The 23,794-nt window shown below is 40.5% G+C and overlaps 1 protein-coding gene across 2 annotated transcripts; it reads right to left on the bottom strand.

Moving 5' to 3' along the window:
* Positions 1 to 423: 423 nt before the first annotated feature.
* On the bottom strand, positions 424 to 23,580 carry HSPH1 (heat shock protein family H (Hsp110) member 1). Of its 2 annotated transcripts, XM_040055459.2 has the most exons (18): positions 23,369 to 23,578; positions 22,374 to 22,431; positions 16,529 to 16,669; positions 14,745 to 14,867; positions 13,424 to 13,523; positions 12,547 to 12,680; positions 11,816 to 12,060; positions 10,725 to 10,953; positions 9,719 to 9,825; positions 8,338 to 8,471; positions 6,321 to 6,526; positions 5,389 to 5,520; positions 4,515 to 4,652; positions 3,972 to 4,097; positions 3,335 to 3,442; positions 3,108 to 3,227; positions 1,782 to 1,943; positions 424 to 1,286 (listed from the first exon to the last, which is right to left on the bottom strand). In XM_040055459.2, the coding sequence occupies exons 1-18, from the start codon at positions 23,473 to 23,475 to the stop codon at positions 1,086 to 1,088; spliced, it is 2,571 nt and encodes an 856-aa protein (XP_039911393.1). In that variant the 5' UTR covers positions 23,476 to 23,578; the 3' UTR covers positions 424 to 1,085. The 2 variants fall into 2 exon arrangements, with proteins under 2 accessions (XP_039911393.1, XP_039911394.1); XM_040055460.2 differs by lacking the exon at positions 5,389 to 5,520 and having other exon boundaries at positions 23,369 to 23,580.
* Between the last annotated feature and the right edge of the window lie 214 nt (positions 23,581 to 23,794).

Consider the following 23,794-nt stretch of genomic DNA (forward strand, 5'->3'; position numbering starts at 1 on the left):
AAGTTACATAGGTACAAAAAACTATGATTCAGGCTACATTGATATGAGTTTTTATATATATATATATATATATAAGAAGTCATGATTTAGGTTATATTGATATAACTCAAGCTATATAAGCACCTTGTGACCTAAGTTATATAGGCATCAGTTACAAACACTGTCCTGTGCTCTTACTTTTGTGGTTTCCAGGTTCTTTCAGATGTATACAACCCTTGGGCCAAAGAAAAGAAAGAGGCATAACTCAATAAGGAGCTGAATTACATTCATCTCACTGTAGAACTGGTTCTGTGCAAAGTGTGAAAAGTTTATGTTTATGGACTCTCCTGCACAGGAACACAAAGCAACGGCCTGTCAAATTGTGAGAAGGGCGACACTTAGAGCAGAAGTACTGAAAACAGTTAAACGCAAGAGGTCAGGAGATACCAGTAAGATGAACTTTATTTCAAAGCTCATTAAAAAGCTTCACAATAACACTAACAGAATTAGCATTTCCTTCATTTTATGTACCCCACATGAAAAATGTATTGTTTAGCAAGAGATGAAACGTAAGCGTTTCTGCATGCTACTAACACATTTCACCATCTCATTACCTGATAAGTACTTTGGACTGCAACAATCAAAAACCTCAGGACAGAAGGATTTCTTCTGCAAAGTCCTTATGAAGAGGATGGACACTGGCTTCTTCTGACATACCCAATTAGATGTCCAGACAAAAGAAAACTACCTTGGCATCTACAAATGCCTACGAGTGTTTTGATTACAACCTTTTAAAGGAGCAGTACATTTCAAAGCAAGAGCTTCTTTTCATCTTTAGTGATGCAAAAGGTTAAATACTGCACAGAAGCTTAGTATGAACTCACAATTCCACAGGAATCTGAAAGTTACCAAGGCAATTTTCCTTTTAGGATAGTCATGACCAACACTATTACTATTCCTCCTCCCACAACATAACATATCCCAGACAAGTCTTAAGAAAAAAAATATAAATAGTTTCCAAAACAATGCATTCCCACCCCCATCACATATGACAGGCAAAACATCTTCTGTCATGGGATGAAATAATTTGCTGCAAGTGCAGTGGCTTAGTCCAGGTCCATGTTAATGGTATTTTGATCACTTGGATGACATTCACCATTTTGCTGAGGCATTTCAGAATTTTTCTCATCTTCTCCCATGTCTTCAGTTTTATAATCACTTTGTTCACTTAATGGGTTTTCCTCCTTAGGAGAGTCAACTTTTGGTTTTGGTTGTGTCACAACAGGCTCACAAACATTGTTTAACTCCTAAAAAAAAAAAGGAAAATATGTTGGCAGAATATATATTAAGGAGCCACCAATTTCACTAGTGCAAAAAGTCAGTCCTGTGTCTAAAAGACTGCTTGCAATTGGCTTCCACACTTGTTCCCCTGAGTCCAAACTGACAATTACTTATTGTACCCTGAAATAAATTAATTAGTATACTTTCTGATGTTCTGTGAGCAAAGTTCAACTAAGTATTTTGGATTTCATTTGGATTGTTTTTTTAATACTATTTTGTCTCTCAGTGAAACACTGAAAAACAACCTGAGTTTTTGAGCTGACCGAAAGACAAAATATCAATGAGCCACAGAACCGTATACAGTACACTAGAGCTCCTCTGCTTTCTACCGGACCTCCTTTACAGACTTTCTACCTTTCAAGAACACTAGAGCAGCAAGATGAAACTGGGGAAGACAAAGGGCACCGATAACAGTCTACTTTCAGCACCAGTCTCTAAAGATAGTTTCTTATGGCACTTACCTGTAGCTTTGCCTTAATTTCACTTGAATGCACAGCTGGATCCTGATCTAAGCTCTTCTTAGCCTGTGCACTCACAGCATTATTCATCCACTCTACCACTTCGCTAACACACTTCTCTACTTTCATCATTTCCATCTCATCGATATGGATGTATTTCTCATCCTGTCCAAATCCAAACATTTCGTATTAGTTAATAATTTCAAGTGTTAATAATGTAATCAAGTTATGTGAACAAGTCTATTTCAATTATTTATAACTTGTAAATCTCTTCCAATGGTCTAAATAAATAGAAGTTAGCCACAAGGGAGATCCATTACAGCAAGAGACAACAGGAAATACAGATGTCAGCATAAAGCTTCCTTTACCCAAATGAACAAGAAATCTGGTTCACAGAGGGCATAGAAGCTTCACAAAAAGGTCATGCAATAGAATTTAACGTTCTTAACAAAGCTGATAAAAAATTTCCCTCGAAGTCTGGAGGGGCCACCTCTGCCCAGGGTAGTTTAGATATTGAGATTCTGATGTACAGGGGAAGGATCAGTTTTCAACTTCAGTATTCCCTACAATGCCACAGTTACACAATTAACTACTATCAGAAGAAGGACTTGCCCAGCAACACAACCATATTTAAAATTCTTAAATAAAACCAAGTTTTAAATATACTATTTACAAGGATGCTATTTATTTCACATATAACACTATCAATGATTTCACCTAATTTTGTGATCTATAGCTGTGAGGACATAATTGTTTCTGATGCTAAGTCTCAGATTGAATTAGTTTGAGTGTTGTGAGCTATCCTGTTAAAATTCTTTAATATGAAATCCAAGGAGGAAGTTTTCTGACCAGAATGCTTATCAAGAACATAATCTACAAATACCAATGGGAAAAAAAACCAAAAAAACCCACACACACTCAAAAAAAAAAAAGCCTCAAATACCCACATATAATAAAATTGTGGGTTTTTACATTATCTGCAACTAGGTTAAAACCTAATGCTTCTCAACATACAATAATTCTTGCACTTGAAAGAACGGGAAGAGGAGCACACTTTTAAAAAACAGATCAGTTTTTTAAAGGTCAAGAATCAGACCACAAGTCTAAACTCTTTAGAAGAACATCCTCTTCAGCCTGAAAACATCCAGAAGTATCAAGCAACTGAAGATATGACACACTGTGTGAGATTTTTCAAGTACTGAAAAACATTTGTGGTGTTAAATTTGTGACCTACATAGCAGTAGATCGCAGTTCATCTGAAAGTGCATTTGAAGCCCCTCCAGCCAACGAGCCTCACTGAAGCACTGTGGTTAAAAAAAGGCCACTTACTTTATTCCTGAATTCCCCAGCTATTGTAGCATAGTACTGGAGCCTGTGTCCCAATTCCTGTAATAGCCTTGGTCGTTCCTCTGCTTCTTGATAGCGCATTTCAATTGGAGTACCTAATTTCTAGAAAAAGCAATTTCTTCATGTTTATGCGATTCATTAACATTCATTAATGTTGTTTAGCACAGTACTTTGGAAATTTTGCTTTGTGAGCGTGTTAACAGGCCTACCTTTAAATTCTCTAATTTTTCTACATACACCTGCTTCGCTTCATCCTCACCCTCTTCATACAGCCAGCCTTCTGTCTCTGCTAGGAGGGCAGAGAATCCCTGCAGATCCTGTGTGTCAACATAATTCAACACATCAAACATCTAAATGCACACCAATAGACCATGTTTGTCTTGAAGTAACACGACAGAGGTAAATATACACATTAATCCTCAGCCTCCTGTATAAACATTTAATTTCTACTGCAGCTTTTGCCTAATTAAGTTACTTAAACCATGCCAGCTTCTGGACTGAGAAACACACATCCACAAAGGTAGCATTTATAGACTTCTGTTCTGGATTAGGCCAATGCTTGGGGTGCAACTCTAATTCCTGGTTTTGGTTACATACAAAGCAACACAACTTCCCCTTCAAGTCGTCAGCTTCAATTGGAAACAAAACTTTTCTCCATTTGTGACAAAACCTATTTTCAGGGATATGTATTTCATACACCTAATTCCAAGTTAGTCACTGCCATCATTCAAATGCAGTTCTGGTTTTGCAGCTATGTCCGGTGGCTTTGAGAAAGTTTAACCAAGGTATACAAAACAGATATTTGGTATCAGTATTTTCAGAGAGGTTCCTGAAACCATAACCTACCTTTTCACATACAAACTTTTCATATGGTCCAGACAACTTGTCCCTGAACTCATACACATATTCCTCCACTGCATTCTTTGCGTCATTTCTTTCTTTCTCCAGTTTATCTTGCATAATCATCTTTCCCTGTATACCGCAGAAAGTATTTTATTAAAAAATAACAATGTTCAAACAGCATTCTACAACGCGTAGCTCCTGTAAAATCTCCCAGAGGCCTTGGCTCACCTAACTGTTGAAATTCTCATTATTATGCAGTAGACTCATCGGAAGAAATGAGTTGCACTTCTCTGGGTTACAACTGTTTAAATGAATCTGTGATGTCATTCCAAGGATCAGTGCTCTGATACTAATTGCTATAAAGGACACTCCAATCTTTCTGATAAACATTTGGTAGTTATGTGTTAGAAGGCAGACAGTATGTTAGCTCATTGTTAATTGAGCCAACACTCCAGGGTGACAGTACAGGAACAGAGGTTGCCTTGAGAAGCAGGTGAATGGTTAATAATTGCACACAAGAAAGCAGTCTAAACCACACTAACTCACCTCTGTTTCAATATACATATTGAGGAGATCTTTTCCTAACTGCCAAACCAAGTTAGCTTCAATGGGTAGTTCCACATTCTTCACTTTTATCTTGGGTTTTTTAGCTTCTGGGGGCTGATCACCTTTCTTCTCACTTGTCTGAGTTAGAAAGAAGAAAAATAAGATAATTTTCCTGACTTCTTTCTGATGAAGTACCACAATGATGAAAGATACATTCAGAGGAAGAACACACAAAGGTTTCTACACGTTCCTTTAAAAACTTCAAAATATGCTCATGAGGCATTTTCCTTTTGGGGACTCCACCTGCTATCCTAGTCTCCTTACAGCCTGTTTCCCAGACAGTGAGCAAGGACACTCCTCAGGTATATGCTGTGTTTGCAGATTTCTCAGAAGCGTCCATCTGTAACGTAGCAGTTCACTAATGATGCTGACAGTGGCAAAGATTTTAACCCAAAGCATTTTTCATCTCATACAGATGAAAGAGCCAAATCACTAGCAATAACATGCAGACAAATGTTTCACATTGATTATTTCCTTTTGTGTTTGTGAATTCCTGATCCCAGCTTCCCTCAGCAAGCCTAATAAGCTTGGCCTCTAACTGCTGTTTAAATTAAAATGCCTGCAACCCAAATAAACTAGTTGTACAACACTGCAAGAAGACAGGGAAGTGGTAGAGAAAGGCTTCTTCCAGGAATCCTTTCACAAGCTCTGTACAAAAACCATCACAAGATACAGACATTATTTTTCACTATAGGAAAGATGTGAAAATGGAAAAGATGCCAACACCAAGTTCCTTACTTTTCCTGAAATATGTTACCGTTTTAAAAGCCATTATATAGCAGAACATTTTCAACAGAGTTAAAGGGTCACTCACTTTCTTGACATCTGGGATTTTGTTTTCTTCAGAGGGAGGTTCTGATGAAGGGGGAGACTGTGACGTTTGCTGACCATCAGTTTGTACCTGGGACTGTGTTCCAGCCTCACTGTTCTCTTGCTGGATATTTTTCTGAAAGGAAAGCCCAGGCACAAAGGATGTAGAAGGCATGTGCACATGCATTTAAGGATAGGGCACTTCACTTCTGACGCACGTACGGTACAAAGTGCCCTACAAAGCATTCTGTGCACACGCAGAAACACACACGCTTCAGCTATGGAGATACAAACTAGGTGCAAGTTCGGAAGGACTTCATGGAAATGTTTCCAGTGCCAGGCTTGCTGCACGATACTCGTGTGCGTGTGTGCACATGCTACCACCTTCTCTTACAAAAAGGGGCTTTTAATTGATTGAGTCATAATGTTTAAGATTTTCCCCCTCAGAAAACTGTTAAAATATGAAGTAGACTGTAACAATGTGCGTTACACCCCAGTGTTCCCCTCTCCTTCAGTGCTGTAGAAAACAATTCAGCTTTCCCTTTTACAAAAAGTTTCAAAAAACTTTACTGACACAAAGGATTCCATACAAATCCTTTCAACATAAAGCACATGGATGATTAACAATGCAAATATAGTTGTCCTGTCTGGAACAGCTGGATAACTATGGCAGCTGCAAGCAACCCCACCCTCAAACAACCAACCTGCTGCTATTTGGCACTTTGCACAATAACTGATTTTGAAATCTATGCGCTTCCAAGATGGCACAAATTATCTCCTTTTCTTGTAAAGGCATTTCCTGACAGCTACACACATCTTAAAATTAATCTCCTCCTGCTTTGTTAGAGGAAGGTATTTTTCTTCCAGAATATGTAACAGCAGAACACACTTCCATCAATCACTAAGGACATTCACACACAAGAAAGGTCAACTTACATCACTGAAGTTTTCAATAGGCCTCTGGTCTTGAGCTTCCACTTCAGTCTCAACACTGACATCTTCACACTCTTCACTTTTAACTGGTTCTACCATAGATGCAGTGGACACACTGAAAATGCCATGAGTATTGACACGGACTTTCACTTTGACTTTAGACTTCTCTCCATCTTTCTGGGCTGCAACATTCTGGATAACATACCTACCTAAAACCAAAAGAATCAAAACTCACACAGTGGAATTAAGTAGGTAATGCAGAGCCAGGAAAAGATCTCCCTTTTTCACAGTTTACTAAATATTTGATGAAGCCTCTGTGCTAATCTCACGGTCCCTCAAATTAAACCACTACTACCAGAAAAAAACCCAACAAAACCAAAGTACACTGCTTTTCAGCCAACTTCATCTGATAAATCAATGGTCGGCTCTCCTAACACCACTAATACAGAGTAAATACAAAACTGGTGCTATCTGTGTTACTAGTGGGCTGAAAGAAAACTACTGAAGGGCTTAGTCTAATGCCAATATTAAATGGTACTTTTCTAATGTAAGTTACAGGCCGACATTGAAGCAATATTTCTAGAGGCTTTCCTTACAGCTTCTGACATCCATGCAAGTCTGCCATTATCTTTTATTCTAGGACAGAACCTAATTGTTCTGTAACTACTGTAATACTTGAAACAAGCATCGTGAAACTAATAGAGAAACAATTAGTTCAACAGTAAAAGAAGAATCAGATGTCCTTGACATTAACAGCACATATTTTTCCTTATGCATGGATTACCAAAAGAGTGACCTGGAGAACAGAATGCTCACTTACCTGCAAAGAACAAGTTCAAAAATTTCACAGACCAAATAGTTCTGTTCTGAGCAAAGAATTAATTGGCAACTGAGTTAAAACAAATCTGATCTTCAGTTCTGCTCTTACCAGTTTTCAGAGCAACAGCTGAACAGCTTCTCATTTGTTAAAGCCGTATAAATTGAATACTGACAAACCCCATCAGTCTTTATGGCAAGACTTAACCACAAAAGGAAGTCTGATGTTTCTGTAACTACGGAATACTGTCAGAGAATCGTAGAATGGCCTGGGCTGGAAGCACCTTAAAGACTGAGTTCCAAACCTCTGCCTTTCATTAGACCAGGTTGCTCAAGGTCTCTTCCAACCTTGAATACCTTAGCATTGAATACCTCCAAGGATGGGGCATCCACAACTTCTCTGGGAAACCTATTCCAGTGCCTCACTACCCTCACAGCAAAGAATCTGGTCCTAATATCTAAACCAGCTCTCTTGCAGTTTTTAAAGCTATTGCCTCTTGTACTGTCACTACTTGTGCTTGCAGTAAGTCCCTCTTCATTGTGCTGGTTTTTCAAAATATATGGTATGCAAACATACAACATTTAATTGCATGTATAGAATTCAAGAACAGTTATTTAACTGGACTGTTTTTACCATCAGTCTATTTCTAACTAACCATGCCGTAAGCTCTTTGTAAGTATCAACACTGTCAAGTGCTTCAATTTGACAAAAAGTATGAAAGAGCTGCTTAGAAATGATACACAGACAAATCAATACTATAGTCTTGTAGCTGCCACTATTTCAGACTGCTTTCACTAAAAGTTATTCAGCATTATGTCAATCCCAGAAGGTATAGGTTAAAACAACAAGTTATTCAAGACATGCTTGTTATACGCAGGAGATATTTTTCAATTATTCCTAGCTTGCCTCAATGATATGCAGAAAAGAAGATCTAAAAAGTTACAAAAGCTATCTTCTGTAGTGATAGCCACATTTTAGCTGTAGGCATTCATTTGTTCTATCTCATTTCTTTGTTTAGCCAAAACAACATTATAAGCAAGAAAAATAAAAAATACTGATTCAGTTGCTTCAGGAATGGGAAAATTCTGAGTCCTTCAGAGACAAAAACCAGAATATATACTTCATACTGCATCACAACACAGTTACTATTTGATCTCAAATGATTCTATTGGAGACAACACCATTTCCAGGACAATTACTTACCAATTTTTGACTCAGGATATGGGACTCCATTAGGATCAGAATAAAAAGCTTCTAGCTCAAATGGACCTTTCCTATAGAATGTAAGTACCTTAGAGAAGGGTGCTGCATGATTTCTGCTGAAGACCTCATGAACTCTGTAATTAAGGGAAAAATATCACTTTCAGCAGTGTATCTGAGCTGGAAGGTTTTGATATAGGGTCAGAAGTCTTTCGAGGAACATCATGTTGTGACACATTTACCCTTCTGAACAGTTACAATAAAGATACTCCACTACTGTACTGCAAGGGAAAAGGATTTACTGTTCCCTACTGTAATGAGAACTTGTCGGATTCCACTATTTGAGCCTGAAACAATGTATTTTGAATCATAATTTGCACCCTTCCTTAGTCTCAAAGGGATAATTACAGGCCCGTTAATTCCTTGCTCATTTACGTCCCATGGCTCAGCTGAGAACCCTGACACCAGATTATTATTCATTCCTCAATACGACAGAAAAACAACCAGCTTTACTTCATGTTCTATGGCATGTCCGCTATTATGCCAGCCAGATTCTAATTTCCAACAAAGTTTTGTCTCCTAATGGTGGAAGTTCTCATCTAATAACCTAGATGCGAGAAAGTGAGAGCTTTACCTAGAACATGAACCCACAGGCTGCTCTCACAAGTGACAGAACCATTTGGCCCTGCACCCCCACAGAACACAGCCAGGAAGGAAAAAAAAAAGGTGAACTACAAAGAACATGAAAAAGGTATGAACAGATCCCTCCAGAACTATGATTTTTCCACAAGCTGAACTTGGAGCTCTTTGCGTCTTAGAAAGGAATTGCATTTCCCACAGGCACGGCACAGTTAGTAACAGATGTCAGTCGTAAGAGACTGCAGCAAGAAATTACTCCTTCAAATGTTAAATTTTTGCTAGCTGTTAAATTCTTGCTTCAGTCAGATAAATAGCATCCATATGAGCTCACAATATTTCCATAGTACATAATATTACTAATAAATCAAGAATCCTAGATAGGTGTTTGGTACACCTTGAATAAAAAACAAAAAGCCAGAAGGCAAAGTGGAACCAGGACCCAGGCACTCAGCTAGTTAATTTTATATTCCTAATCCTGACAACCAGATAAATGTAGCACAAGACAAGATACTAGTTGGTAGCTCTTTCACTCACTTTTTTTTAATCTTTATATTTTTACAAATTAGGAATTACAGTCAAAATTTCAACTTGTGTCTTTACCATATTCTCTGTCAACCATCTCTGGTACACAGCCTATGGGTTTTCTACATGATAATGCCAAATCCTAATTTAAATGCAAGCAAGAACATTACCCTTGAATTATTAAGGTCAAAAACTTCATAGAATGGTAGTCTGAGCTACCTACCCTTCAGTGTCCTCTGCTTCTGTGTTCCACAGCAGAGATATTGGAAAAGGTGTAGCATCTGTCACAGAAAATTCTCTCACTTTAAAAGCTGGAGAAAGAATGGCACACTAAAAAAAGAAAAAAAAAAAAAAAAAAAACAAACAAACAACAAAAAACCTTGCATTAAAGCTGGTTAACTCTTCTACTCCACTAGCCAAGATAGCAAAAAAAAAATCTTTAAACAAGTGAGAACTGAATTTTATTAGGCAGACCTATTTCAATACTCAATTTCAGCATAGTATGAGAAAAGAAATCTCACACAAGTGTTTATCTGCTGTGTTAGCAGGCCTTTTGTAGCCTGTGAGTAAAGGTAACACTCTAAGAAAACAGGACTGTAAAAAATGGAAATGCTGCACTGCTTAGTCCTAAAAGAAGTGTTTAGATAAAGGGTCCTGCTTCTTTCCCTGAACACAACTGACTGCTGGCAGTGGGAAGCTGTTTGTGAGATGGAGTAAAGAAACAAGTCAAAGAGAAGGTGAAATAAGAAGTTAAAGGAGAAAAGAAAGGACACAGAATGAGTAGTTTGCTTGTAAAATATAGACAGAATAAAGCCTGTTTCACATTGATGGCAAGCTGGATACCAGAAGAGTCAAACTTGCAGAAGTTTGGGCTCTCCATAGATATTCCTCATAGCTTGTTGAGTAGATATATCTTTCAGCTTGACAACATAAACAACCTGACAACAACTCAAATTTTTGGCATTAAAGATTCCTAGATCATGTTCTTCTGAAGAGTGGGCTGCTTACAGAATACACCCTGCAATAAAGTACAGCACCAGAGAGGAGTACTCTGGACTTCTTAAACAATGCAGTCTCATAAGAAGACCTAGTGAACATGTATGTTCTCCCCTTTAATACTTTAAAATGGATCAATTCTACAACTTTTCATAATTGCTTGACTAATACTTCACGGAAGTGCTATCGAGAAACACATCTTTTAATTTCATCAAGTGTTGCCAGTACTATACCTGCAGGGCACAGCCCCTAGCTATGGCTTCATCTGCATTCAGTGTTGTACTGACATCCTTGCCAAAGAATTTAGCAATCCTCTCTTTGACAGCAGGAATACGGGTTGCTCCTCCCACAATCTCTACAGCATTTACATCTTCCACTTTCAGTTGTGTTTGTTCCATTAATGAAAGCAGAGGCATCTCTATCCTTTGCAGCAGGTCAGCACACAATTCTTCAAATTGTGACCTTAAAAAAAAAAAAGAATTAACTAAAGAATGCCTATCCCACAAGAACCTTGCCTGGTATTTATTTCCAAACTGATGCTGACTAGGTTAGTTAACCACACTGCAAAACTCCTGTGAGCAGGCCAAAGTGGCAACCGTAGACAAGGCAGCACACAAAGAGCTGCTTACAAATTTTCCTAAGCCACTATCGATGTAGCTAAGTAAGATAAAGGTTCATGTTTGGGCAGCTGCTATATATTTGCCTCAGAGCAGAGGTTACAGATAAGAAATCAGAAAACATTGACACTCCCTTTATAATGAAAAACTGTTGCCTAAACACTGGAAGAAAAATAATCCACCACTCTTAACAGTGGCCACAGAACTGACAAATGAAGCCATGCCTGTGAACATGTGCAAGAGACAGAGACACTTCATTTACACTTGGACCATAATCAAGTCATCACCCATAAGCACTGTTTCTGCCCTTCATTTCTCTACCAATATTCCCAGTACACTAAGAACAGAAAAAAAGAAACAAAGCTTAAATTGTTGCTATCTTTAAAGCAGTATGGGTTCTAGGTTACCTAAAATATACAGAAGGTCTAAATATGCAGCCAACCCTCTGGTTTGCATGCAACAATCCATGGTTTAAGAACATATCCTACAAAAATAATCCAAGCTACTTATGCATTGCACTGAAACATTACTCAAGTAGCTGAACATCACACTTCCCAGCCTTAGCTATTCTAGCATTACAAAAATGCCACAACTATTCAGCATTTACACTTAATTTTAGCATGTTAAGTTTCTTTCAAACATGGAAAGAAACACTTGTTTAAAAAATACAGCCACCAAAGCAAATGTCTGTCTTGTACAGACCTTACCTGTTCATTTTTCCAGATACATCAGTATCATTCATGAAACACTCAATATTTAGGGGAATGTCTGTGCTATTTGAACTCATTAGTTTCTTCAGTTTCTCACATTCCTGATACAGACGAAGAAGAGCCCGAACTTTGGTTTTTGGATCTAGTTTGTACTTTGATTTTATTTCTGCACAGAAGTAATCTACCAGCTTTCCATCGAAGTTTCTCCCACCAAGGAAAGGGTCAAAGGCTGTGCCAAGTACCTGGTTTGAACAAACACAATTATTTAGTCTTACACAAATAAAATCAAAGGGAATAGCGGTCTTCCAATATCAGCATTTGAAGTCCTTGCTTCAAAAAAAATGCTGTGCACAGGTCAGCTTATCTTTCAATGCACAACCACATCAGCCAAAAATTGATCTTCACTTTTACAGAGGAAATAAGACTAAGTAACTAGGTGACAATCCTAAGTATTCAAAATTTTAATCCATACACACACTCATTTAAATAAAACAAAATAAATTATAGCACTTGTACTCTGTATCTTACATTTGTGTATTGCAAGAAATTTACAGCTTGTTTAAAGCAATTTTAATGAAATGAAGGACACTGATGAAAACCTTCACTTTTTGACTCATTGCCATTTTCCAGGCATTAAATTATTTCAGAATTTAAAAAAGAACAGAGACAGGCAGGCTATTTGATTCTAATTGCTTATAAACCCTTTTATTTCCATTTAATCTTACTACCTTCAGCTTACTCTTGTTGAATGCACAGGCTGATACTTGAAACGCAGAATGTCCCATATCAACAAACACAACTATCCGTGGTTTCTCTTCAGGAGCTGGAAGGTCTTGTTTATAAATACCGTAATTCAGAGCCACTGCAAAAGAAGTGTCAGGTATCATCCACACAATCTCTGTTCACATCCCTGTGAACATTAAGCCATAAGATCAAAAGCATCAAGGCAAATCCAGACATACACCTGTGCAAGATAATACTATCTTCATGGAAGCTTTATCCGTTAATCTAAGTTGTAGGACCTGAAAAGTAGTACATACTCCCTTAGTCATGTATATGCTCCCAAAGCATTTGTTTGGGTTTTCTGGATTTGTTTGGTTTTTGCCTTGCAAAGTAATCAAAAATATAGAACATTTTAACAACAAACCCAAACTCAGTTTTGTATTTGCAGTGAGTATCTTCCAAGCTGGGAAGATTCATCTGAGAGTTGTGTAAGTGGTCAGCAGAGCCACGTGTCTGTTTAAAACTCAGACTATACTGAAAAAAGCCTTGGAAGTTATGAGGTATTGATATTTAATCAAGGAACTTCCTTTAAGAGAGTCTAAATCCTGCAACTGTGCATCTGGGCAGTATACTAAATGAACAAGTAGTCCAGGCACACATAGTGACTCCTAAATAAGTGCTCAGGCAGATAATTATCAATGAAGACTGATCTCATCTACCCCTTCACACACAGAAGACATTTAACCAAGAAAAGAACAGCAAGGTTTTCAAATATTTATGTCCCATATTTGCCTTTTCAAGTCAGAACTTTTTCTTACAATAATTAAATGCACCCTCTATTTCACCTGTCACTTGCAGGAACTGCTATTTTATCCTACTTACCTGCTGTCATGTCATTCATTAATCTAAGACAATTTAGACCAACAATCTGAGCTGCATCTAGAAGGGACCTCCTTTCAGCATCTGTGAAAAATGATGGAACCTGAAGAAAGAAAGCAAGAATAAAATGAGACATTACACTATTTATTTAAAAGTATTAATTTAAAAATTGTATCTATTCCTCCTCTTTGAGGAAGATACTTACTGCAAGCCTCTAAGAGGCAACTACCATAATGAATTGACACTTTAAATATTCTATTCAGAGATGGAATTAAACCAGCATCAGCTAGTTGACGTGAGCATGTACTAGCAAGAAACAAATGAGTTATTTGTATACAAATGCTAATAACAGTAAGTGCTGGCCCAAAATGTGAAACTGGATATTATGAAGACAGTGACATGGAATACCTCAATCAGAACTAGCAGGTATACTCCTGCCCAAAAAAGGAAAGAGGGAACTAAAAACATACAGCAATACTACAGATGCGACAGATGCAAAGAAATAAGGGATAACAAATGAAGAGAATCTATTTTGCCAGAAATTACTTTGGGCAAGAACTGCTAAGAAATTCAGAAGGAATACGTTGTTGAAAATTTTATACGTATCTCTAGCATTGGCACTGGACAGTGCCTTCTGATGTCCCCCCCCAGGGACACATGAACTAGCTTTCCAGGTATCAACTGGAGAATCAACATTTCTAATAATAACAGAGCTAAATATTCCTAGATGCAACATGAGACAGACTTGTTCAGAGTCATTGAGAACAGAGAGTCAGGTGTTATTTTATACTTGGGGCTTTGCAATGGAATGACTGTTCTTGATCTGAGGTCATTTTTTGTGCAGTCAAAACATTGAAAAAAAAACAAAACAAAATTTACTGAAAGGATGAAGATAAACAGGACAGAAACTAAAATTTTCAGCTGCCAGAGAGCAAATTTTGCTAAACAAAGGAAATTGTTCAAAGTTATCAAGTTGTTTTAAACTCAAGAAAAAACACAAATATATCTATTTACTTTAATGCGTAATTAGTATGCTTAGTCATGAAAACAAGGTGTTCCAGAAGGGTATATCCGTGGATCCAGAAACATTTTGGATCTGAAGTTTCTGACATTTCCAAGAAAATGAGTTCATGAAGTTTGTCAGGGTCTGGAACATGGCAGCAGCCTTGGGATTTCTTTAAGTCAAAAGCTCTAAAGCTAGTTAGGATTAAACCCTTTGTAAGTGCTTAGCAGAATTCTTTTTCACTCTGCATGAATAGAAACAAAATGCCCTTGATAGCTGAAGTTAAAAGACATAATGTTCCTGTGCACTACAATTACTTACAGAAATAACACAGTCTGTTACTGGCTTTTTCAGGTTACTCTCTGCAGTCTCCTTTAATTTAGTCAATAGCATAGCAGAAATCTGTTCCACACTGAAGATGTGCTCCTCATCCATGTACATGACCTGGATAGAATAGGTAAAATAATTCCATTAGTTCAACTAGAGGAAAATTACATACATTTAATGTTTTTTGATACACTGCTGGCTAATAATCTATGAATCATGACATGCTTCATTATTTCATTATAGAACTTCCGTTTACAATTTATTTTCCCAGTTGAGTGTTTATAGAAGCAATAATTCCATTCTCACTGTCTTAAAACATCAAGAACTGTATCAACTCCATAGATGAAGGAAATGGCCAGAAATGACAAGTTTAAAATATGGCAGACCATTAAGTAAAAGTAGCCATAATTTTTCAAACTGATGCCAAATGTAAAAAACGTACGGAAGTACTTGCTGTCTATTTTCCCTTGGCATTTTTATCCTTCTGCTCAAATATGTGAAGAGTCTCTGAAAGGAAGACCTGTACAACAACAGTTCCACTACGCAGATAAAACAACTAAAAACTCAAGATAAAGCTCAGCAAAAAGCTTATTTATTGCTCTCTTAGCAAAAATTATTCTTGAATCATCATTTTTATCATGCAATAGAATACATGACAATGAAGTGAAGTAACACATTACCACTGATGCTTGAAAGTAGCACTTCTCTTTTACTCAGTACGATTTGGGGAAAAATTAGGCATCTTGGTTTTAATAGAAAAATTATTCCCTGAACCTCCCAGTCTTACTGAATGCTACTGAATCAAATATTAAAACTTTTTAACCGCAGTTAAATAGAAATAAATATTAATTTGTTCTCCAAGCAGTCTAAGAAAAATAGGAAAAGTACCAAGTAGTAATGTTCTCCCAAACACTAGACTGTCATGTAGTAAAAGACTCCTAAACACATTGATTCAAGGAAACCAATAACGTCTGTCTGAATTTATCTGTTAAACTCACAAGTCACAAACCGCAAAAGAAAAAGCATCTCCTCTCTGGTAAAGCTTGGATACTTTTCCAGTCAGGAATCTTTCTAATGTACAGTTCTGTGATCTATTCCCTTCTTAGGACTGATCCATACTGAAGTTTTGAGGGACCAGTTCAAGCTAAGGTCTTCATTAGTGGAACAACACCATCTGCCATTTTGAGTGATTGTACAAATTTCTGTAAATGGACACAATTAACTGTATCTCTTCTAGGAAAAGCTGACATTGTATCTGAAATCCTTGAAATGTAAGCAAGAGGCAAACCTACTAAGAGCTGAACACCTTCTTGCAAATTAACTGACTCCAGGCAGTCCACTAAAGACACCTGCCACTCATTTATGGCAATTATTCTAAAGAGCTTCGACTACTTTCTAAAGCATTTGTAAACCACCTAATAAGACTGCTGCAATGCATTCCACACAAAAGTGACAAAGTCATACTCTGAAGTAAAACCATACAACCTTCTAATTATCTTAGCAGTTTTTCTGCCAGTGTGTTTGAGCTAGATGTGCAATTTGCCAACAGGGAAACTTGCATTTCAGCCATTATTTGTAAATGAACCTTAATTTGAAGGTTAACATCAACTATTTAAAGATGAAGCTGTCTATTCATAGAAGAGCTTTTCTCCAACAGAAAGATTAAAACAACCTACCTTTAGGGTAATTAGAAGAAACCCATATTTTTGTGACTAGATGCTGAAATGCAAGACTTCAGATTTAGCTATACAACCCAGAAAGATACACTGCATATTTACCTTTACTCCAACTCCACCATTCTTCATGGGAACCAAATCATAGCTCAACTTTTCTTTTTCCTTCTGAACAAAAGGATCATTAAATGCACGGCCATGGAATCTCTTGAAGTTAGACACAGTGTTATGGGCATGAGTAATTTGCTGCAAAGAAATACAGGATAGTTAGAAATGCATTCTTAATCACCCTGCAATGTTCAGTGCTGTTCTGTATGCCCCCAAGCACGGGTCAAGTTTACAGACAATCCCTCACTCCCTTGCCACAGCTGTTTGATTTAACACTGCTAATTACTGTCTGGTACTTTTTATCAGCTCACTAATAAGTTAGACACAGGCTTCCAGACCATTACTTATTAAGGATTATAAAACTATCTCTGAAACTTTGACACAACTGGGTGAACAATTACATGATCAACAGGGCCTACTACTGTAGTCAACTAATTTAGAATCACAGAATTGCTTCAGTTGGAAAAGGCCTTTCAGATCAAGTCCAGCTATTTATTTACCTAACACAGCCACATCCACCAATGTCCCCAAAAGCCACATCCACACACCTTTTAAAATATCTCCCAGGACAGCGACTCCACCACTTCCCTGGGCAGCCTGTTCAAACATTTACAAACCTTTTGGTGAAAAAAAAATTCTTAATAGCCAATCTAAACTTCCCCTGGTGCAACTTGTGCTCCTTTTAAATTATTGTAGACAGTGATAACAGCACACCTGAGCTTCCTTTTCTCCAGGCTCAACACCCCCAGCTCCCTCAGCTGCTCCTCATCAGTCTTGCACTCCAGACCCTTCCCCTTCTCTAGGCTCATTCCAGCACCCCAGTGTCTTTCTTGTAGTGAGGGGCCCAAAATCAAACACAGGATTCAAGATGTGGTCTCACCAGTGCTGAGTAAAGGGGAACAATCCCTGCCCTGGTCAGGGCGCCATCGGCCTTCTAGGCCACCTGGGCACACTCTGGATCACGTTCAGCCACTGTCGAACGGCACTCCCAGGTGCTTTTCCACCAGGCAGCTTCCCAGCCACTCTGTCCCCAGCCCATAGTGTTACAAGAGGCTGTGATACAAGGGCAGGACCCAGCACTCATTAAACCTCAACTCTTCAATCCAGCCTGTCCAGATACTTCTGCAGAGCCATCCTGGCCTCCAGCAGATCAACATTCCTGGCCATCTTAGCCTCACCTCCAAACTGACTGATGGTGCACTCAATCCCCTTTGCCAGATCATTGATTAAAATATCAAATAGGCCTGGTCCCCAATACTGAGCCTTGGGGAACACCACTGGTGATAGGCTGCCAGCTGGATTTAACTCCATTCACCATCATGCTCTGGGCCTGGCTATCCAGCCAGTTTTTAACCAGTTAGGAGTAACAACCCAGTTGTGCCAGTCATCCCCCCACATCTCCACAACAGCAACTGTGTCAGAGTTTTACTGCTGTGCAGTGGTGTGCAGCTCCTCCTCTTTATTGCCTGTGTTGCAGGCATTGACGTACATGCACTTCAGCTGGGCTATTGATCCTGCCACTCTTGCAGAGGAGAAGCCCCAGTTCCTATGTGACCATTCTCAGGAGCTTCCATGGTTTCTAACACATCAATAAATAACCCTTGTGTCACTCCTGCTGCATGGATGTCCATCCCATCTCCACCAAGGCAGCAGAGTGAAGGACCTTGCTCGAACACTCTCTCAAACACTGCTGTGGTACCCCCCAGGCTTATCTCTAGCAAACTTGGTTGTATGTCTTTCCCCCTCCAAATCTGGTTTAAAGCTCTCAATGATACCTACTAGCTCCTGTGCAAAGATCCTTTTCCCCCTCCAAGACAGGTGTACCCTGCCTGTTGCTAGCAGTCCTGCTGTCATGTAAACTGACCCATGGTCAAAACCCCCAAATTCTGCCAGTGGCACCAGGATCAGATATTGGTCTGCTGGCCCTTCCTGTTTCCTCCTTCATTCCCCACAACTGGAAGTATAGAGAACACATAATAGCACTATTTGCGCTCCTGATCCCTTAAGCAGTCATTCAAAGGCCCTGAAATCTCCCCTGATTGCCCTTAAGACTTGCTGGTGCAACCTCATCACTGCCAAACTGAGAAACCAATAACGGTTAATTATCTGACAGCCATACCAGGGTATGGAACTTGGACCCCAGAGAGGCAGCAGACTTTCCTAAGATGGGGTTGCAGCCAGCATATTGGGCCTTCTGCTCGCTTCCAAACGGAGTTTCCTAGAGCAACGACCTGTCTTTTTTTCTTCAGGGTAGCAGTTTTGACATAGGCCAACTTAACCCTGGTGACAGATTGCTCCCAACCCCTTCAAGTTACTGTTTTCCAGCAGTTGGAGAGGAGAGAAAGGAATCCTCTGTGTGTTCTGTCTGCATCCCAGGTGTGTCCCAGGGAAGGCAGGGTGCAATTCCACTATATCATCTCTCTCTCACACACTCTGATAGTCCTCAACCTACTCACCTCCTGCCAGAGTTCTTTCACTAAGTGGAAGAGTACCTGGGCACACTCCCACACAGCTGTGCTCACAGCTGCCACCCACTACTGGCATTGAAAGCAGGGCTCACCCTGCAGGTTGCATCTGGGTGGCAGCATGTTCCTGCCAGAGCTGTCTGGGCAGCTGTGCCAGCCGTGCTTGGCTTTCTGCCAGTGGATACCACTGCTCCCTGGTGGGGCTGGCATTGCCTCAGCACCTTCCTGCAAACCGCTGTGCCACACCCTGGTCACCAGTGCTCGCTAAGGGCTTGTGTTATATTTGGGGGAAACTGCTGCTGTTGCTCCTGGCCCCACCCAGGTCCCATCAGCCACTGCCACTCGAGCTGCAGGCTTCTGGCAGCTCTTGTCTCCCCATGACATTCCCCCAGTTCTGGAAACACCCCCATGTGCACTGCACTGGAGCATTCTGCTGCTGATTGTGCTGGCAACCAGAGCCACTCATCTTGCAACTGGGCGGCAGAACTCAGACCAAATTCAAATGTTTAAAGATTGCAACTACATGTGAAGCTGGTTTCTCTGCTGGTAAGCTGGCCCTCCAACCCAAGCCATACCACCGCCACTTTAAACATCATTACACTAACTGCAAACAAAGGCTTTCCTAGTTACTAAGTGTCAAGTTTAAGCGTCCCTATACATTTCAATACCCACTTTTTCCTCCCTGAGCTACTCTGAAATCACATCACTTCCCTGTTCGAATTTACCTAGCAGCAACTCAAATTCTTGCACTAGACCAAAGAATACAGTGCATAGACAACTTGGAACTTTCTTTTTGCTAACATCAGCTTGAAGTATATGCTAAATTACAATGCAAGCTCCCTAGTGCAAACAAGCAATATAGAGAAACATTCGTTACTAGAAATGCAATGCACAACAGAAACCAGACAACTAGAGTAGCCTAAGAGATAATGCAAGTATCTCAGAGTAGAATTAATCCTATTTTATTAGGCAGAAATTATAGAAGTGTGTTATTATCTACAGGATAGATTTAGGCAGGCACCAACAGACTGCATGATGATAACTCATATGCTGAGCATACCAAGGAATATTTCTAGCACTGACTACCCTCAAAGAGGAGCATCAACTCCTTGTTGCATATAAAACTTTCCACCATGACATGGAAGAATTTGAGCTACATCTTGTATTAGAAAACTACTCAACTAGGTCAGTTCTCCTACAGAAAAGCTCCCTGACAAAAAAAGGAGGCCATTCTCCCACCAACAAACAGCAACTTTCAGACAGCTCTGTCTGGGTAAAGATGTCACACTTTGACTCCCTGCTGAGAGTCATCTTTGGTTTATTCTAACCACCAAACAGTGCTCAGCAATTAATAGTACAAGCACAAGTCAGCACAGGCCAAAAATCATGCCAGGAACTATTCCAGTACTTTAATATGATCGAGTAGTTAGGTTCCTGTGCCAAAGATTGTTTCCCAGCAAGGTTTCATTTATTTGTATAGCCACAACTTTAGAGTATTTGAACGCTACATATTTCACTGCTGTGTGGCTGAAGAACGTAGCGGCAGGAATTATTACCATGTAGTGGGTAGAGAAGAGCAAACACTCTGGCAGCTTTTATAGCCTAATTTAGAATTAACCTCAAAGCCTTTTCTAAGAGAACAATCTTAAGATATTTTTAGAGTAATTGTATGCTATTAGGTCTGTAGCATGTTTTAATATCTTCCTGCTTAGTCACAATTAAGAAAGCTGAGAATTATGGTCTGTTCACTAACATACTGTTCTCAGCTCCAGTGCTACCATACTTACCTAAAGGTAAGAGAAAATCTCTGAAAATTTGCTCCAGCAGCAATTTCTCAAATGTTCAAGAGAGCACTTTAGATTATTTTGAACTCTCTCAAAAAAATCACATTGTAGAAGTCACCAGTCAAAACCTCTTATTTTTATTTTGTGGGATTTTTTTGTTTGTTTGCTTTTTATTTTTTTCAAATGAAAAGAATAGTTTTACTCCTTGTGTAGTAGCTACTATACCCCAGGACATCAAAAATGTAACTTCTCAGTAGTCCATGTCAGAAAACTTACACATTTACAAAAGAAACACAATTCACATCTCAATTCATCAGCCAAACAGGACCACTTACAACAAGAGAAATAAATGATTATGTTTTATCCTTTCAAGTATCACATTCTTTTTTCCTAGCAAAAATATCTAGCTTCAACTGCTAAGAGAGCCAAGCATGAAACACTCAATATAGCAACATCACACAGGTTAGTCTGAAGGTAACTAAAGTCACAGGTGTGCATCACTGCAAACACACACTTGGAAATGCAATCTAAGAGAGACTCTGCTTAACTCTCAGCTTTACTTCATACTTTCCACAGCATCTACTAGAACAATTTAACAATACTGAAACATGCTCGAGAGTACATAGGATTCAGGCCATTTCACATTTTGAGTAACAACTCATTTTTGCACACTAATGAGTCATACTAGTTTCTGACTTGTAACAATGTCAGCAGTCAACTCAGCAATGCTAAAATGAAATTTAAGGAAAAACCACAAACATGTGTATTCACTTAATTACTCCAAATGTTAACCTGTAATTGAATGGGTGTGTGCTTATTAACAAGTAAAGTATTTGTATTGCCTCAGCTATTCAAAGTTAAGAAGAGAGCAATTACAGTGGAATAAAGTCTCCTTTAATGCTCTCTCCATGGAAACCCACTGCAGTCCTTTTACTACAAGAGAGAGATGCACAGGCCAGCAGAGGCTGCTTGCTTGATCTCCCAGCAGCAGTTATGTAACAACATACAATACCTAAGGATTCATTTTTATCTAATCATTACAATTTGTTATTCTGAGACTTGATGGAATTAAGTTCTCCTTCTAAACTGAAAATACTGCTGTAACAAAGATAACATTCAATCTTTCAGGGCACCTCAATAAAAAAAATAAATAAAAGAACAACCCAAAATAAGGACTTGCACCTTCAAAACCAGAGGCATTTAATTTACAGCAAATCCAAAGGCTGTAAGGTACCCTAAATAGCTTTAAGAATCTGAGCCAAACCTCTCCCCTTTACGTCTAATTTTAAGAAACTATATACAGCAATTAAAATGTTTTCCTTCAAGGACAAGGAAAATCCTGTATACAATCATTAGGAAAAGAAACCCAGTGACCTTGTCAGAATAGGAACATATTCAACTGGAAAGTATTACATTAATGAAAGAGAGAGCAGAAGCATTCTAGCAAAAACATCCTACATTTCTCCGAAGAAGGCATGGCAGCAGAGTGCAGCATTTCTAAAATAAAAGGCTCAACAAGAAACTGAAGCTGCTCCAGCCAACTCTCTTTACAGCCCCTGGTACTTCAACAGTTTGCAGCTGGAAACGACTTACCTGGTTTTTAGCCGCAACACCAATAGCTCTGTTTTTGGATCCAAATGAAACTACCGACCTGGAAAGAACAACAAGCTAATTAACTCGGTCCTTACAACAAACACGACTGAGAACTGTCACGGATTCATTTTCTACTACCGCAGATAAAACACCAAAGTCCATCAAAGTGTCCCCCTTTCAGTCCGCAGTAAAAAAATTTACAGGAACACTTTTATCCATCTTAAAGCCTTGGCTCGAATCCAGGATTTTTCTCGATGGCCCATCCCAACGGTAAAACAGGATGATCTCAATTCAGAGCTCACAGCCAGACTACACCCTACCCGGCTGCTTCTAACTTGTCAACCAACTCCTGCTTTGAGCCAGAGGCTTTCTATACCTGACCTCTGACTAAAGGAGAGCTGCCCCGGAGCAGCTGGCAGAGCCCATCCTACGCAGCACGGGTAGGAGCGCGTTCCCCCCGTGTCCCACTTAACCCGGGCTGCCCCCACGGGGATCCTCCCGGCCGCCGCACCACGACCCGAGCTGGCTCCGCGCAGCCCTCCATCCCCGGGCAGTGCCCGCGGGACGCGCTACGGCTCCCGGGGGACAGGGACAGAGGGGGGTCGGGGCCGGGACACGCGGGAACAGAGAGGGCCGGGACCGGGGAGAAGGCGGGGGACACACACACAGGGCAACAGAGCGGGTCAGGATAGCGGGGGTGTACAGCGGAATCAAGGGTGAGGGGACAGGGGCACACAGCGGCTGGGGGCGGGAAGGGCGAGCACGGCGGGCACGCAGCGGGTCGGAGGGACACACAGCGGGCTGCCGCCCGGCCTCGCCACCCTGCATCTGGCCCTCGGGGGCCCATACGGAAGCGGCGAGTGCCGGGGAAGGCGCTGGTCCCACGCAGCGAGAACCCCCCCGCTCCCCGCCGCGAAACTTCCAGCACCTTCTCCACGGCGGGCGCTCCGCCGGGCGCAGAGCGGCCCCCGCCCGCCCCCGCGCCCCTCACTCACGGCGTGCACCGGTCGCTGAACTCGTTGGCGACGGTCTCGATGCCGCCGGCCCGCGCCACGGCGATGTAGCAGCTCTGGAAGCCCAAATCAAAGCCCACCACGGCCATGGCCCCGGCGCCAAAGGGAGCCCCCCGCTGTGCCCGGCTCGCTCCCGGTGCTGCTGCGGCCGCCGGTCCCCGTAGCGTGCGCGGGCGGGCGGACGGGGAGGAGACCCAGCGCCCCCGCCGCCGCTTTAAATATGACAATGAGGCGAAGTTTCCAGAAACTGCGGCAGCCACTCACCGGCTCCACGTGCGGCTTCCGCTTCCGCCCTCGGCCGCCTCCTCGGACAATTCCCGCCAATCGGCGGCGCCGGCGGCGGTGACGCGCGCCGTTCCCATGGCGGCCGCGGACGCCGCCCGCCCCGCGCGGGGCGGGGCCCGGCGG

The sequence above is a fragment of the Hirundo rustica genome, chromosome 2 (genome assembly GCF_015227805.2).
Source record: "Hirundo rustica isolate bHirRus1 chromosome 2, bHirRus1.pri.v3, whole genome shotgun sequence".
NCBI lineage: Eukaryota > Metazoa > Chordata > Aves > Passeriformes > Hirundinidae > Hirundo > Hirundo rustica.

Excerpts from the sequence above, each read along its gene's own strand:
- HSPH1 (XM_040055459.2), bottom strand. The coding sequence starts at position 23,475 with ATGGCCGTGGTGGGCTTTGATTTGGGCTTCCAGAGCTGCTACATCGCC. Across the intron at positions 4,098-4,514 it reads ATATGTATATTGAAACAGAG|GGAAAGATGATTATGCAAGA; the intron begins GTGAGTTAGTGT and ends TGCGGTATACAG. Across the intron at positions 1,287-1,781 it reads AAATTAAGGCAAAGCTACAG|GAGTTAAACAATGTTTGTGA; the intron begins GTAAGTGCCATA and ends TTTTTTTTTTAG.